Source organism: Anastrepha obliqua, chromosome 5 (assembly GCF_027943255.1).
Source record: "Anastrepha obliqua isolate idAnaObli1 chromosome 5, idAnaObli1_1.0, whole genome shotgun sequence".
NCBI classification, from domain to species: Eukaryota; Metazoa; Arthropoda; class Insecta; order Diptera; family Tephritidae; genus Anastrepha; species Anastrepha obliqua.
In genome coordinates, this window is record NC_072896.1 from 76,832,429 (window position 1) to 76,849,542 (window position 17,114).

The 17,114-nt window shown below is 36.8% G+C and overlaps 1 protein-coding gene across 1 annotated transcript in view; it reads left to right on the forward strand.

The window, feature by feature from the left end:
• The first annotated feature begins 3,217 nt into the window (after nucleotides 1–3,217).
• The window catches only part of LOC129249360 (thioester-containing protein 1 allele R1), a 28,732-nt gene continuing 14,835 nt past the window's right edge, over nucleotides 3,218–17,114 (forward strand). The window contains exons 1-4 of the mRNA XM_054889148.1: nucleotides 3,218–3,892; nucleotides 15,926–16,103; nucleotides 16,187–16,665; nucleotides 16,739–17,069. Coding sequence (XP_054745123.1) covers nucleotides 3,792–3,892; nucleotides 15,926–16,103; nucleotides 16,187–16,665; nucleotides 16,739–17,069 — 1,089 coding nt within the window. The 5' untranslated portion in view covers nucleotides 3,218–3,791. The remainder of the gene's footprint in view (nucleotides 3,893–15,925; nucleotides 16,104–16,186; nucleotides 16,666–16,738; nucleotides 17,070–17,114) is intronic.

Sequence of the window (17,114 nt, forward strand, 5' to 3'; positions counted from 1 at the left end):
TTATCAAATCTAAAATATTTGCGTACAAGAATTTTTTGTTATTCGCTCCTGTTGATAAATACCAGGTCGGCCTTAACTAGTTATTATATCTTTTACACTTTTACATTTTTATACGAGCTGAGACGCAGATGAAAACGAGCACAAAAATCGGGTATTCCTATTTCAATGTCAGTCAAAAAAGTAAAAAAAAATAACACTGATCCACAAAAATGAACTTTTAATTTGTCACATGCAGTTATTCATATTTTTTACTTTATACAGAATATTTGCAGAAAATACAGTAAAATCGTGACAAATCCGTGCCGTTTTTGATTGGTTTGACTCCAAATAAATATTGCTATAAATATAGCAAAATTATGCGTTTCAGAGTTTTTATTCAAAAGTTTTTAAGGGAAGAAAAGGTTTCTTTAACCCTAGAAAGATAATCATATTCTCATATACGCAAAATATTAGGTTGGGTTTTTGTGGCAGTGGGTTTGGAATAGCCAACTCACTTAGACCACGTAGGTCCATTGTGGTACCACTATGTAACACGGGAACCTATGTGTTTATTTATCATGGAATCATTTCGACGTTCTTATGAAGCGTAATATAGGTTTTATCCCAAGACCGGATAGTTCTGTAGGAGAGTCAAAATAGTATTTTCCTAACAACCTTGCTCTACATCTAGCTAGAGCTGGACAATTACTGTCTCTTCCTCATCATCGTATACTCCTACCCTAGAAGAGTGCCTACCCAACAACCAATGGCAGGTGACACAAGCCACGACCTTCGAGATGTTCTATGTTGAGAGGTTGAGCAATCCTTTTGACCTTTTCTCTCTGTTTTCAAACAGTGGAAGATTAGTACCCTTTCTGGCCAGCTCATCAGTCTTACAATTTCCTTCAATATCTCTATGTTCCGGAATCCAAGTAAGGCTGACCGTGAAGATAATGCTAGCCGGCTTTCCTGGGCAACATCTGATAGTAGTATTACTGCCTCCATTGACTAGGTGGCCGCCTGGCTATCCGAGAAAATATGTACTTATTACTTTTGTTACGGCGTGTGTGTTAAGGTATACAGTTACCTCCTTTATGGCTTGAACTTCTGCCTCCGGAAGTCGGACAGATAATTCCAGTTTAATTCTTTTGAAGAAACTCCATAGTTTACTTTAATTTCTAGCTTGGATTTATCCGTGTAAAAATTTATTTCCCCTCTTCTCCATGGACTTTGTGTTTACCACTCTTTTCTTTACGGTTTAAGGAAGTAGTAATCGATTTCTTGATTATAACTACTCATAGTATATACCATAGAAACGTGACCGAACCGCCGAACCTTCTATTAAGTATAAGCGCTGAAGCGGCGGCCACGTGTATTCCAAGCAAGTTGACTAGCACCTCGAGTAATTTATTTGGGGTAGTCCTTAAAGCGTTGGTTATGCATAAAAACGCAGTTCTTTGTACCTTGCTCTGCAGTTTCGTATAACTTGCCTTTTGAGTTGACACAAGTATTCCCTTTAGCAAAATGGGCCAGTGTAAAGTCAATGTGTAAAACAAAGTGTGCAGTATAATGTTGGCCTAAGACTCCTGTCTAATATGAGTCATTAATATTTAAAATTCTCCTTCAAAGGAATCTGATATTCTGAAATCCTGATGATGAAGCTAGTTGTTCAATATTCTCTTGGAGTATGGGCTCGTTTTCTCTAGGTGTTGGCATTTCTCCCCTCTCCACATCCTCAAAAGCTTCTTACACCTCGCTCTGCACATCAAATTGCGACGCATCATCATGTCGATTGGAACTTAAGTGTGCTCCGCCTAATCCATAAGAAGGGTGATCCTGCAGTCTGTGCCAATTACAATTAGTCTTCTAAATATCGCCTATAATGTTCTAGCGAGCGTATTGTATGCCATGCTGAAGCCCACCATCAACCAACTGATTGGACCTTATCAGTGTGGCTTTAGACTTGGAAAGTCTACCATCGACCAAATATTTACAATACTCCAAATCTTGGAAAAGACCCATGAAATGAGAATTGACACATACCATCTTTTCGTCGACTTCAAAGCTGCTGTCGAGTGACTTCTTTAACCTGATGTGGGAGAGCATCGTACGCTCCGCAGAACTTAATCGCTCAGGCACAATACTCGTACTTTATAAGAGCGTACAATTGTTGGCATATGCCGATGATATTGACATCATCGGCCGTAACAACCGCGCTGTTAGTTCTGCCTTCTCCAAACTGGATAAAGACGCAAAGCGAGGACAAAACGAAGTACCTCCTGACATCAAACAAACAGTCGGCGCTCTCGCGTATCGGCACCCACGTCACTTTTCACAGTTATGAGGTTGTAAAAGACTTCGTTAGACTTAGGAACCAGCATTAACACCGATAACAATGTCAGCCTTGAGTCCAACGTAGAATGTCTCTTGCCAACAATGTGCTACTTTGAACTAAGCAGGCAATTGAGTAGTAAAGTCCTATCTCGACGAAAAAAACCAACACTTTATAAGGCTCTCATCATGCCCGCCCTAACATATGGCGCAGAAGCGTGGACGATGACAACATCCGATGAAGCTACGCTTGGAGTGTTTGAGAGAAAGATTCTGCGCATGATTTTTGGACCTTTGCACGTTGGCAACGGCGAATATCGCAGACGATAGAACGATGAGTTGTATGAGCTTTACGACGACATAGACATAGCGCAGCGAATAAAGATCCAGTGGCTACGCTGGCTGGGATATGTCGCACGGATGCGAACCACAAACGCAAACTTTCTTTACTAAGCAAAAAAAAATGATTTTGAGTGCAGGAAATATTTATGTAGATCTTTACCAACTCCGTTGCTCCAGTGGTCTAGTTCACAAGTGTCACATATGATTGACAGACGAAGCCATTTGGGGTTTGCAACGCATAATTTTAGATCTTCCGAAAGGGTGATTAATTTTGAGCCACCTTGTAAATGGATATATTTAGAAATATATATATATATCTCACTCAACTATCAGCACGGATGCGAACCACAAACGCAAAAGTTTTGCCAAAGCTTACTGAGCTCTAAAACTTATATACAGGTATGTGCGTAACAGTAATATAATATAAAGCTTTCCAAAAAAAAGTTTAAACAAGAAAAGTTACTAACAAAAAGCCCAACTTAAAGCTTAATCGCCAGCAGCATTAGAGCCCGTTTCTGAGACAACACTTAAAATGGTCAAAATCAGTATCAAATTGGAACTCGGCTAGTGAGCAACACAAGTTTTGCTAAAACACTAATGCGCAGGCGCACAGTAAACGAGAGCGAGCGAACAAGTGAACGAGTTAGTGAATCGCTAACTGGTAGTTGGCACAGTGAATGTGAATATATGTGGGTACAACAACACACATATTACAAAATACAAATATTGCGAAATATATAAGGCGCATACAAACTTACGCATAACAAATGAGTCAATGAGTTGGGCTAATTGCAAATAGCGCATTGTGAATGGTGGATTAGTGGACAAGAGGAGCGGTGGAAAGGTGGAAAGGAGATCGCATCAAGTAACACCAGCAGCAGTGCAAACACAGAGGCACACACACATGCCATAGTACAAGCAAATGCACGACTCACAAAATACAAACAGACCTACAAATCTGAAATAAAACAAAGCATTGACCACAAAATCTAAATAAATATTTGATGTTGAAGAAGCAGTGTAAAAGCAAAGTGAGTTCAAAAGGCGAAGCGAGTGTCGAATGCAAAGCGCGAAATAAGTAAATAAAATAAGAAGTGCATGCAATTAAAAAGTGCAAGTAAACAATCAAAATTATCAAAATGTTGCGCCATCAGTGTAAAGTACCGTGTAACTGCATCTCATTTGTTTTGGTCCTCTTGGGCACAGTGGCTTATTGGACGCAATTGGCAGCTGGTCAGAGGTTAGTATGTCGTTCTAACGTGTTTTTATGTAGGTGGATTGTGAATTGTGTACCATAAAGAGAAATGTGAAAAGTGAGTTTTGTAATGAGTGTAAAACAGTAAATAATAAATGCAAGCACTTTAATGAGACGGCCGAATGAATGAATGAATGGGAGGCGAATGGAATGAGTGAATAACAAGTAAACTGCGAGTACGTAGGTGTTCTGCATAGACTTATTTATTCATAAATATACTAATAGATGTGTATGTATTGGGCGCACTATTTTAACAGCTGTCACCTTAGGCCCTCTAACTAAGTACAAATGACTAATTAAGTATGACACGTTATTTGTTATTCTAAAGAAAAGCGAATACAATGCATGTTTTTCAATTGAGGCATTCCTCATTGAGTCATTCGTAAGCTTTGCGAAAATTCCACTTTAGTTACTTATTTGCTTACTTTTGGGCATGAAGTGATCTCATACGAACAAAACACCACACAGCAGAAGGCAAAAAAACACCAAAAAAAACTCAAAACGCATCGCTTCGCGTTGGCTTTGGCAGCACTCTTCAGCGAAACAAAAGACTTAAGCGACGAGCGAGAAAATAATTAAAAATTTAATAAAAAGTGGCAAAACAAGAACTTAAATCAGTTAATGTGGCTAAAAAATTGAGTAAAGCATGGCTAGTTAGGGAAACAGTTACAATTTCATATTTGCTTTAAAGAGTTTACTTAAAAACATGTGCGCCTTAATGGTGTTTGGTCTATTCAAGTGGGTTGGAGTAGATTTTTGAAAAATGTTGCCTTCGTATGCTCTTATAAGTATATATTATTCATATATGTATGTATATAGAGACATACCTGCATACATACATACATATATGAGCAAATGCGCAGACCCAAACTCAATAATCATTTACGCTTGCGATCAGCTTGAGGTTGAGTTGACCAACTGAAGTATTTCTCAATTCACCAACAATGAATTTTAAACGTATCTAAAATTGAGAATTATAAAATTTTAAAGAAAATATGATTTTAGTTTTTTTTTTGTAATGGTAAAAAGAATGCTACTGAGCTTGAGGTGAAAAAGTTTTCTCAACTTGACAACAAATGTTACCCTTAATTTGGGATCAGCATAAATATTCAAAATACCATAAATAAGCTGATTTTCCTTGATATCGCTCTTTGTTGGTTGGTTGAAGTGGTAATTAAGTCAGGGTTCAACTAGCGCTTCCGCACCGTTTTGTTGCCAAATCCTCGCTACCAACTTGTTTAACGGTTATTTACAGCACGACTATTTCCAGTCTATATGGCTTAAGATACTTTTTAGGTTGTTGACATCTAAGCCAGACAGTTGTTCAAGACGCCCGAGCAGTAGTTTGCCCAGGGTTGGTATTCTCTGCTTTCATAGGCAAGAGCTTACACGGGGGAAATGCAAAACCGTTTCCTTTTTCTCCAGTTATTTACAACTGTGATCTTTTTTAGCTGCGCTATGTCTATGTTGTCACAAAGCTCATACAGCTCTTTGTTCCATCACCTGCGATATTCGCCGTTACCAACGTCTAACGGTCAAAAAAACCTTCCGCAGAATCTTTTTCTCAAACACTCCACGCTTTTGCGCCATGTGTTAGGAAGGGCATGATGAGAGCCGTGTACGGTGTTAGTTTTGTTCGTCGAGAGAGGACTTTACTACTCAGTTGCCTACTTAATCCAAAGTAGCACTTATTGGTAAGAGAGATTCGCCATTGCATTTCAGGGCAGACATTATTATTGGACAGGTAGAAATTATTGTAACTCTCAAAGTGGCGTGGGTGCCGGCATGCGAGTGTACCGACTGTTTGTTGGATGACAGGAGGTACTTCGCCTTGTTCTCGATTAAGTTCTGCTTCAGCGATTAAGTTCTGTGGCTCTCTCAGTCGGAAACCTCGTATGGTATCAACTGTTGGTATTGCTTTACGTCATTTTGCACATCCATATTGGTTTTGCGGAGATTGGTTCCACGTGCCAAAGTCCACGCAAGTGGGGGAAGTCTCTGATCGACACTCTCCTGGGAAGGGCCGGGGAATTTTTCTGCATACGGTTCAAGCAGCGCACAACATCCAGACTTCACACAAGTATCCTCTGGGTAGCTTCCGAGTAGCCGTTTGGGAGCGAGCTAAAGTGAGAAGACGGAACAGGCCAGAATAGCAGCACAAGGTTTGGGACCCGCCTGGTAAAAAGGCTTTTCGAATGAAAACACAAAAAACCTCGGATAAAATATAAATCCTAATTACCCATAATTTTTCAATTACGAATGTAATAAGTTTAATACCAAATAACAAGTTTAAATTATCCCATTAAACATAGCAAAGCGGTAGCGTTGGGGCTGTAACATGAAAATCTGAGGCGTATCAATGCATTCTATTGAAATAGAAAAGTTACCTTTTCGAAAGCCAGTATCGCAAGTTAACTAATGTTGGTTGTTAGTAAATGTTTCTATTCATTACAAAATTATGACCTCAATACGTATAAATTGATCTATGTAAGTATTTCCGCACCAGTAGTTTTATTTCGGCGTTTGAATTATAGTAAAACATCTTAACATTCCTCTGCTTATAATAATTTTATATAAAAAATCTTAAAGTACTTAAAACACCCACAAGTAGGCAAAATAAAAGTTTAATAAAATATTTTGCCAGCCCAAAGTTCACTCGAAAAGTCATTGAAACTTTGCTTAATTGGGAAAGCTGCGAGTATTTAAGTATATACGTACGTCATTAAGCATCGTGGTATTTGCCAGGTTTTAAAAATATTTTTTACACATGGATTATGAAGCATATGTAGGTTTTTATTCTTGTTTTTTTTTGTTTTGCAAAACTTAACAGCTTTGCTATTATGTGGGTTTGCACAGGTTCTATCAAGTTTGAGTATCATTTTTTGCAGTGTTTTCAGTTGACAGATGTAAAGTAGAATGTCTACAATTTACTAAACACAAAGTTCGATATTGCTCGAGGACCGTATAAAAATAGTTAAAGTCTACTACGCAGGAAGTTTGCTGAGAAAAATTATCTGCTCGCATGAATCTAACTCCTATGGGAACTCCACCGCATTGACTTGCCTTTACATTAGTCAGCAAAGCAATTAATTACTGCTTAGCGGAATTAACTATTGTAATGACAAGTATCATTTTGATCAAAAACCCTCTAAGCCAGAGAGTTTCCCCAAAGTTAACATTCTGTGCTTCCATAGCGCAAGGCATTTACAGAGGAAATAGAAGATTCTTTCCTTTTTCTCCGGTTGTTTACAACTGTTACAGTATGTGTTGTGAGCGATACCCATTTTGGCTGCTTGTTCTCTGATAGACCAAAAGCCAGTTATGACTGCCGTTAGTCTCCAGGCGTCCCGTCGTTTCATGTTTATCAATGTCGACGTTTGTTTGAGATTGGCCATAACGTTCTGCTAATTTTGCATTTCGTGTGACCTTTCCATCTACAATCCGCGATTCGAAGGTATTTTTGGGAAATTATATTCTTGACATCTGAGGGTGTGATACCGATTCCACAAGAGCGTTATTCATGGCAGATCCCCTTCTTGCCAGTTCATCTGCTTTTTCGTTACCTTCAATGTTGCGATGTCACGGGACTCAGATTAAGGTAACTTTATGGTTTTCACTCAAAGTGGTAAGGCTATTCCTACTGTGTTCCACCACTTTAGAGGTTGTTGTAGCCGAACTTAGTGACGCCCACATTTCTGTAGTGACGGTACCTTTTTCATGTCCTTTTGACCTCTACTAAGTAGATAGATGTATAATTTTACACTATAGAACGACCCGTTAGTATTATTGAAAATTATTATGAAAATGGTCGATCTTTAAGAGCAGGATAACGTAAACTTCGTGATTTTTTTGGTGGAAATAACCATCGGAATGAGTCGCCATTTCAAAGGTTGGTGAAAAACTTTCAAGAAACTGGTTCTGTCGAAGATAGAAAAAGTACTGGCCGGCCAAAAACTGGACGTTCCATTGAGAATATTGCAGCGGTAGAGCAAAGTGTTGGTGAACAACTTTCAAAAATTAAGCATTCATGAATCGACTGAAAGACCTCCCAATCGAACTCTTGGAGCGCGGCTTTGACGACTTGTGCAACATGGGTCCAGTATGGTTTGACCATGTCGATCATTATATCATTCACGCGGTGTAGCTGGGCAATATAGAACTCCTTGTTGACCGTGGAATTCTTTTTGAACATTACCCAGTGCACGACGCCCTCCCATATCATGTTCTTCTCTGGATGAAAACCAGGCTTCACTCTCGGCTTTGGCCTATCTCCTGGAGCCAACCACTTCTTTATTTGTATTATATTAATACCTATACAGGCACCACTTCGCATCTTCCGTGACGATTCGGTACAAAAATCACTGTATATGACCGCGTGTTGCTCGATGGGGGGCGAGATACTGAGAAGCAATTTGAAGTCGAATTCTTTTTTTTTTTTTATTGATCGCAGTTAATTTTTTCCGGCAATTCACGACTGGTTTAGCAACCATTTTCCTTCAAAAGTAATTTGAGACGTTCTTCATCGAATTCAGAAGGCCTTCCGCTGCGGGAAGAGTTATCAACGTCCAGGTCGCTATTTTTGAACTTTGCAAACCATTTCCGTGCTGAAGAATTGTCCATGACACCTTCTCCATACACACCGCCAATGAGTCGGGATGCTTCGGCAGGTTTTTGACCTCGATGAAAAGCAAAGAAGAGCACATATTGAAAGTGTTTATTTTTGTCGCCTGAGTATTCCATTTCTTTCTAAGCCTCAAAACTAATAAAAACTTAAATAACTCAAAAATACAATTAAAATAATTGTGTAGAGCAAAAATAGTTCTATCGAATGTTGAACACAGCACATATCAAAGCATAGTTTCATATGCCGATTTACTATACAAATATTCAAGAAATGGGAACTTCGAGTTTTTCAAACCTGGAAGCATTTCTCTCAAGTTAAAGTAACCAGATAGTTAAGTTAGTGATGAAATTTTTTTAACTTCTCATAGCTTTACTGGGCTACAAGATAATTTAGAATATAAATTTTTGTTTTACTATTTTTTCACTCAATTTTCATTGCACAAGCGCTTGTGGAAGCTGCCTTCGAACCTTTTCGGGCGTCTTCTAAAAATGGTCAACGGTTTGAATGGCTGAATTATGTGAAAGAAATTCAATAAAATATTTGCATGTTCTATTTGGTATTGTCGAACACCTTTTCAACTACGAAAACTCTATTCTTATAAAGTTAAACAGGTGTCAATCATTTTGCTTATTTTTTTATACAAATTGACGGTTTGCCAAAAGATTTAGAATTAGCTATGTAAGCCCGAAAAATATTTTACTTGAATCATTGAACTGTTAACCTATTTATGATTTTAAAAAGAATTTCTCAAATACCGTTCTACATACATGCTTATATGTGTGTATGTACGTATGTGTATTGAACCTGTAAATTGACAAAAAGAAATGTATTTAAATGTAGCAGTTTTTGCTTTTAAATCGATAATTCCTTCCCTCTCATAGGAAACTCAATCCACAGATATGAACGATTATTAGGCTCAATTTTACATTGCAACTCTGTAATTTAACATTTTACAGTTAGACAGCTCGAAATAGATTGAAATTGTTTTGTCAAAAGCCCACATACGTTTATATAATCTGCACCCATGCGTACGCACATGTAGGTATGTATGGACGAGTATATGAGCTAAAATTTTAGTAAATACACAGGCACACACATATCTACGCATATTTGTTCTTGTTAACTTGATTTCGAATTATTACGGCGATTCTTTAGAAAAGTAGTAATTATTAGAGCTATTGACGCTTATGACCTACCTCTTCGATTTTCTATTTCACTACTCGTTTCTTCCTACTCTTTTCTCTGCAGCTGCTGTATCGTATTTTTTTTAGGCATAGCTTTGTAATCTGTCCAAAAATGTTGGTAAGTGATTCAACTAAGTGGTTCAGTTACAAGACCGGTAAAAACTGCAAAAAATAGAGAATTAATAGAAGGCAAGACAAAGTTAAGTACAGAAACAAAATTTCCAGTACGTAATAATCGAACATATTTTCAAGTGTACAAAACTAGATAATTTTCTTGTTAAATTGAGCTACTTCATTAATAAAACAACAGGATAAATTGGTTTAAATCACATTACTTTCATATCACATTTAAAAGATTAGAATAAAGCTGTTGGATTAAATACTTACATATCGGCGATAACACTGTACAGCATTTTTTTCGTTGAATTCGAAAGCGGCCACAAAAAGAAACATTTTTCACCACATCAGAATTTTGAGAAAACTTGATTTAAAATTTCGTATTTAAGTCAGAATCAAGACAAGTAAGTGTGTTAGAGAAAAAAAGCATTTCCCGCAAACGAAGCGAAGAGGCAATTATATTTTTTTAGACTTTCACGAGCACTATTTCAAATTTTAGTCACCGTGCTCGGCTCAATTCTGTTGACTGCAATAGATGTAAATTAACTGCTTTATGTTAGCACTTGCTGTTAAATGCTTAAATTTAGGGTATTTTCAGGATTTTTTTTTACAATAAAAAAATGAAGAACGATATTTAAATTTTTAAGGCTTTTTATTTAACTTAATTTACATACAACAATGAATGAGTTATTTTTTAATTTCAATAATTTTCGAAATGGCGCTGAAGTTGACTCTCCTGAAAAATTGGACCTGGACGGTGTTGTCCACTTTGGCTCTTCTATTTATCTGAAACACAAAAACCAAACAAATTATTAATCAGCATGACTGTAGCTATATCCCGTACTAGAATAAAAAAAAATTTGACAAAATGGTACGGTTTTGAATTTGACACCCTAAAAATCGGTTTTTGTTTTAGTTTTTTAATAAAAAAACGAAATAATTAAAATAATAATATAATAATTCAAGTACAGGCGATAGCCATTGATTTTGTGAATAACATATTAAAATTTCAGACGATTCGATTGAATAGTTTTTTTTTTGTTTTTTTGACAACACCAGGCCGAAAAAAGTAGTTTTGAGATAATTGAGTTTAAAGTTATGACCATTTAAATGCGATCATTGGTGCCACCGCGTGACGAATCTGTTTCTACCTGCTAAAACGGCTGGGAATATCCTTCCAAAAATGTCACAGTATATTCTTAAAAGCCTATATTTTCGAAATGCAAAAAAATCGATTTTTTGAAAATTCTAGACCACCGGGACCCCTAAAGCAGGCATCTAAGGGACTGTGTGTAAGAAAAAAAAAATCGGCAAATGAATCGAAGATGCAACTATACTTTTTATACTTCAAAGAACACTATTCGAAGCTTTAGTTAGCAAGGTGGGTTCATTTCTGTTGACCGCAATAGATGCAAATAAACAGCTTTATGTTAGCACCTGCTGTTAAACGCTTAAAACTTTAATACTTGTAATGTTTGCGAAGAAATGCTAACTAAATAAAAGTAACTGATTAAAATATTGGCTTCAATTTTCAACAACTCGTAAATATGACATATTTTTATTTACTATCAATCTTAAAAAATTGCGAAATAGCATTTTCCTCTAAAGGGAGATCTGATATAACATTTTCGAGATTACTGATTCTTGATGAAAGACTCAGTGTTACATAGTGTAACTATTCAAACAAAATTGTATGTTAAAAAACAATAGCTTGAACATCAAAACAATTAGAGGCATTTACACCAAGCAAGCGGCAGTGCCTATGTATTTCCGTGGAGCTGTCCTGCAGCACTAAATAATTGCCCACTTAGCCACTCGACGACTGAGCAGAGTTGTAAGTATTTTAAAGCTACTCTTAATAAATGAAAATATTGTCTTTGTTGTCAGTATTAAAGAATTTTATAAAATACTTCAAGAAAAAAAGTAAAAAAAAAAACATTCCAAACCGGGCCGAACATTGCCATACTGAACTCTAATTTACAGTAAAGTGCGCAAATATTAAATTAAGCATACCATCATAATCAGGCAGCGTTACAGGTCGTGGTGAGCTTTAGCTTTATCAACTAGCTTTCTTCAAGTTACATGATTCAGCAGTTATACATATATGTATTTTCAGTTTCTTGATTATCTTGATATCGTGGAACCAGCGTTTCCTAGGCCTTCCTTTATATCTGCTGATTACCAAGCTGCTGCGTTGTAATTTAAGAAGGATGTTTGTAGACGTTCGTCAATCCTAACCATAGGAGTCATTGCGATTTGACGAACTCAACGACATCTTTCCATTTGCAAATCCGCAGCAGCTTTTCGTTGTATCTGATTCTATAACAACCATCCACAACTCAGGTTGGACCATACACTTTTCCCAAGACTCTTCTTTTGAAAGTTTGGAGATTCTTTTCATCCTTTATTGACATTACACATCACAGTCATATGTTTTTCAAGTAAGAATGTTCTTACATGCTTCTATAAATACATTAGGGTTAGCCGCATGAAACGAAATAAAAAATTGTTGCACACACCGGGGCTCTAATACAAATTTCGAGCTCTGCGTGTAAAAAGTAAATATACAGGTTTTTCTTAATAGCAAATACCTTTTTTATTTTTTTAATAAATAATAGGCTGATAAACTCTGGAGCTAATAGAGAAAACACGTTTTTTTTGTTCAAAATTTGCCTTATTCATCAAGGTAATTTCCATCAAAAACAACGCAATTATTCCAGCGTCGCTCTAACATTTCAATACAACTTTTGTATAACGATGTATCTTTTGCCTCAAAATAGGCCTCAGTTTCAGTGATAACCTCTTCATTCGAGCGAAATGTTCTTAACGGCGACAATTTTTTAGGTCTGCGAGCAGCCATTAGCTGCTGGGAGCCAAATCTGTGGGATCAATTCGAAGTTCAATTCATGTCGTTTTGCCGTTGTTTTGATTAACTGGTGACACGGTGCGTAGTCTTGATGAAACAAAATGTTTTTCATTGCCATATGCGGACGTTTCTTTGCAATTTCGGTCTTTAAAATCTCAATGCTATATAATATTCACGGTTGATGTTATTTGCCTTCTCAAGATAGTCGATGAATATCACACGACGCACATCCCAAAATACCGAGGTCATAACTTTCCCAGCCGATTGTTATGCTTCGTGCGTTTTGGATAAGGTTCCCCAGTTGCTGTCCACTCAGAAGACGATGGTTTTGATTCCGGAGTGAAATAAACTGAAGTGAGCTGACGATTAAGTCAGCTGTAAAAGGCAATATTAGGCGAACAATGTGAAATAGTGTTCACTTTTTTCCTATTTTATTTGCTCTCTCTTATTTAATGGTACGACAACGAACTCCTTTGTTTGATACTTGTTTTTGACCGTCACCATAATCTTATTCCAATTCATATGACCTAATACATAAACTAATCTTTAAGTATGAATTCAATACTGAATACGTTTTAATACATTTTATTGGGGTTTCTCTATAGTAAAACAATTTAACTTCTTTGCGAAATTTTTCTTAGAAATTCTTCACTTCAGCACTTCGTAGATTTGATGGAATGTTATTAAACTTCAAATCACACGAAAAAGGGCTAGCCCTAATGGAGATACATACATACATGCGCACGTAAAACATATTTTAAGCAATGCCCTAAAAAATGAACAAGCCATAATTTTTAGTGTACAACTTCAATTTCAGTTTACAACATTTCACTTAAAAATTTACTTGACTTTTACACTTTTCATGAAAATATGCAAATGCTAGTTATTGTTCACTGAATTTGTGTACATTATTTCTCTTGCTTTCGTTTTTTGACTGATTATGTGTAAATTAGTCTCTATGCAAAGTTGCCAGAAATATACATACATATCAAGCGGCTTTGTATGAATACGTATAGTGTATATGTGCATATGTATGTATAGAGAAACTTCCGCTTCCATGCAAGCTCTTACACCTGTAGACGCTTTATTTTCCTGGTTAATGCACTAAAGTTTATAAACAGCATTACATTTATTTCATACATTTTCCCACGCATGTGGCGCACAATTAATCACCCTATAGGAAGAACTATAATTTTTGCATATGGCGTCGTACGTCAATCATATTTAACACTTGTGAACTACACAGCTGCAGTATACAGAAAAGTAAGCAATGGAATGCTTAAAGGTCAAAATAAAAATTTCCAATACTTGAAATCATTTGTTCTATTCAGTAAAAGAGTTATTCAATTGGAGTGATTAATTTTGAGCCATATGCATGTACGTGCATACACAAAGCATATATTAATATACATCTTATATATCTTTCATCATCATATATATCTTTATCGGGTGTGTGTTTTTAAGAGATTGAGAACTTAAAATGATAATATTGGGTATGGGAATAAGTTTCCGCTCTTGTAAAAGAGGAGTCGCTGCTGATAGTTACTATTTTTGTGTTCGCTCTAGTAATATACTGGTGATTTGAAAGTGTATGTGTGAGAGATATCGAGAGACGTTTGGTGACGTGTGAGATGCTTCTTGGACGGCAGAAAAGAAAAGGTTTGCTGCATTGCATCGTCAGTGGCGATGAAAAATTGATCTATAGTATTATGATAACCCTAAGCATCGAAAATGTTGCAGCCTGCCAGGTGAACCAGGTTCATCGACAGCGAAAAGAAATATTCATGCTTCAAAGCTTATGTTGTGCAACGGATGGATCAGAAGGGTGTCCCCTATTATGAACTCCTTAAACCATCTGAAATCATCACTGGCGATCGTTACCGACTACAGAATCGACTACGACGTTTGAATCGAGCTCTCAAAGAAATGACCGGAATGGGACGGCAGGCATGACAATCTCAATTGGGAAATCTTGCGCCACCCTGTTCCGATCAATGCAGTCAGTCCTTATTGGAGAGCGGTTCACTTTTTACGAGAGCATCGCAAACTGGCTCAATGAATGAATCAAGTGAAAAGAACTCGAATTTTTTGTCAGAGGAATCCGTATGCTGCCTGAAAGATGGAGTAAAGTGGTAGCTTCCAATGGCACATACTTCACATAATATCATGCATTATTTAATTGTTTAAATAATTCGTAACTTTGGGTAAGAAAGGACGAAAACTTATTCCCAATACAAAACAGAAATGTTGTTGGAATGAATTCTTTTTTATTATAATTTGGTAGATACTTTCAAGGCATTTATTTTATATACGAGTATGTATTCCGGCATATGTCCGCCGCAGCAGCTCCTTCCTGATTTCGAAAGAAATAAGAACCGACTATGCCAGCAGTACTCTATGAACTTCGCAAACAGATTTATTTTTTTCGAGGCAAATTTTCACAAATCGGCGGTGTTAAATGAACAGTGTTAAGATTTTTGTGCAATAAGGTTTCACAAGAACGCCAGTACAACGTTTCCAAATTGTGGAAATTTACTTTAAAAAAAGTCTGTTGGCGATGTTCCTTGATAAATGTATCCATTTTACGTGTGGTTTACCCGCGGGCGGCATCATCGGTCCTAATTTCTTTCTAAATGAGGAAAGTGCTGCCGTTACGGTGAACGGCGTTTGATATCGGTTCCAACAAGATGGCACGTGCATATAGCGCGCTTAACAATCGAATTATTGCAATATTCAAACCACAATTGATGCCATATACCCAGAATTATTGCAAAAAGTATTCGTCGAATGGACTATGTAACTTGTAGCCGTGGCTCACATATGACGGAAATCATATTCAAAAAATAAATTCCATGTAATTATCCACCAGATTGTAAAAAAAAAATAATTTCAACAATATTTCTGTTTTGTATTATCATTTTTATGTATTATCTCTTAAACAAACATCCGATATTACCGCTGTTGCACTAATACGCTATTCCCCTTTCATACAACAACAAAAGTTATATAATTTTTTACTTTCTAACCAGAATTTTTATTATTTTTCTGAGTATGCAGTTTTATTTTTTAACGCCTGAAATTTACCTGCGCGTTGTAGAATTTGATTGACTGAAACGCAGAAAATCCGCTGCGAACGAGTTTATTTAATCTTCAAAATTATAATAAAAAAATCAATATTTTTCTTGAAATGTGTATTCAATTGTTTTTTTGTTTTTGTTTGTTTACAGTATATACTCGATAATTGCACCCAACACTTTGCGGCCCAATTCACATTACCATGTAGCTGTGAGTGTACATAAATCCCCAGAACCGGTCAAAGTGAAAGTGGGCATTATCGGTTCGAGTTACACCAATTTTAAATTTGCAGAAGTGCGGCCCTATTCAACGGAGTTGGTGGATTTTGAGGTATGGTGTCGATGTAAACGATTTACTATTAGTATTTTATAGTTTCGTAAACTTTACTATATATCTAATGCTAAAATCTGTAGATACCAGCACTAAAGCGAGATCGCTACAGCTTGACTGCGGAAGGTGTCAGTGGCGCCATATTCACCAATGAAACCCAACTCAACTTTGAAGCCAAACAATTCACCGTATTGGTGCAAAACGACAAAGCCATCTATCAACCTGGTGATTTGGTGCATTATCGCGTCCTACTGTTAGACGCCAATTTGAAACCAGCCCGAAATTACGGTCGTGTACACTTAACAATACGAGATGCTGGCGATAATATCATAAAAAGCTACCGAGATATACGACTGACAAATGCTGTATATAGCAATGAACTACAATTGTCCGACTATCCGAAAATGGGCGAATGGTCGGTGAATGTGGAGGTAATGGAAGAATTACACAAAAGCACTTTCGAGGTGGTGGAATACATTTTGCCTAAATTCGTAGTTGAAATAGACACAGCCAAACATGCGATCTACAAGGATGACAAAATTCAGGCGAACATCAAGGCGCAGTAAGTTATCAACAGCCTATCGATTATTTATACATATATTTCTTAAGTTATTTCACATCCCATATTTTTGTAGTTATGCATATGGCGAACCAATTGTAGGCGAGGCTACACTCTCTATATATCCCACCTTCTTCGGTTCGTTGCAACCGTTCGTGAATGATTTAATTACGAGAAAAGTGGTGCCCATTAACGGCAATGCCTATTTCGAATTCGATATACGCAATGAGCTTAAATTGAAGGAGGATTATGAACGTGAATATTTGCTAGACGCTTTGGTTGAAGAGAAGTCCACCGGCTCGGTGCAGAATTTCTCCACTGTGATAACGGTGCATTTAGATGCTTATCGAGTCGAGACTGTGCGTATACCCAGTTATTATATACCAGGTGTGCCGTTCGAGGTGACGGTGAGTAAATTCACTTTGAGCATAGATATTTAAAAAATCAAACTA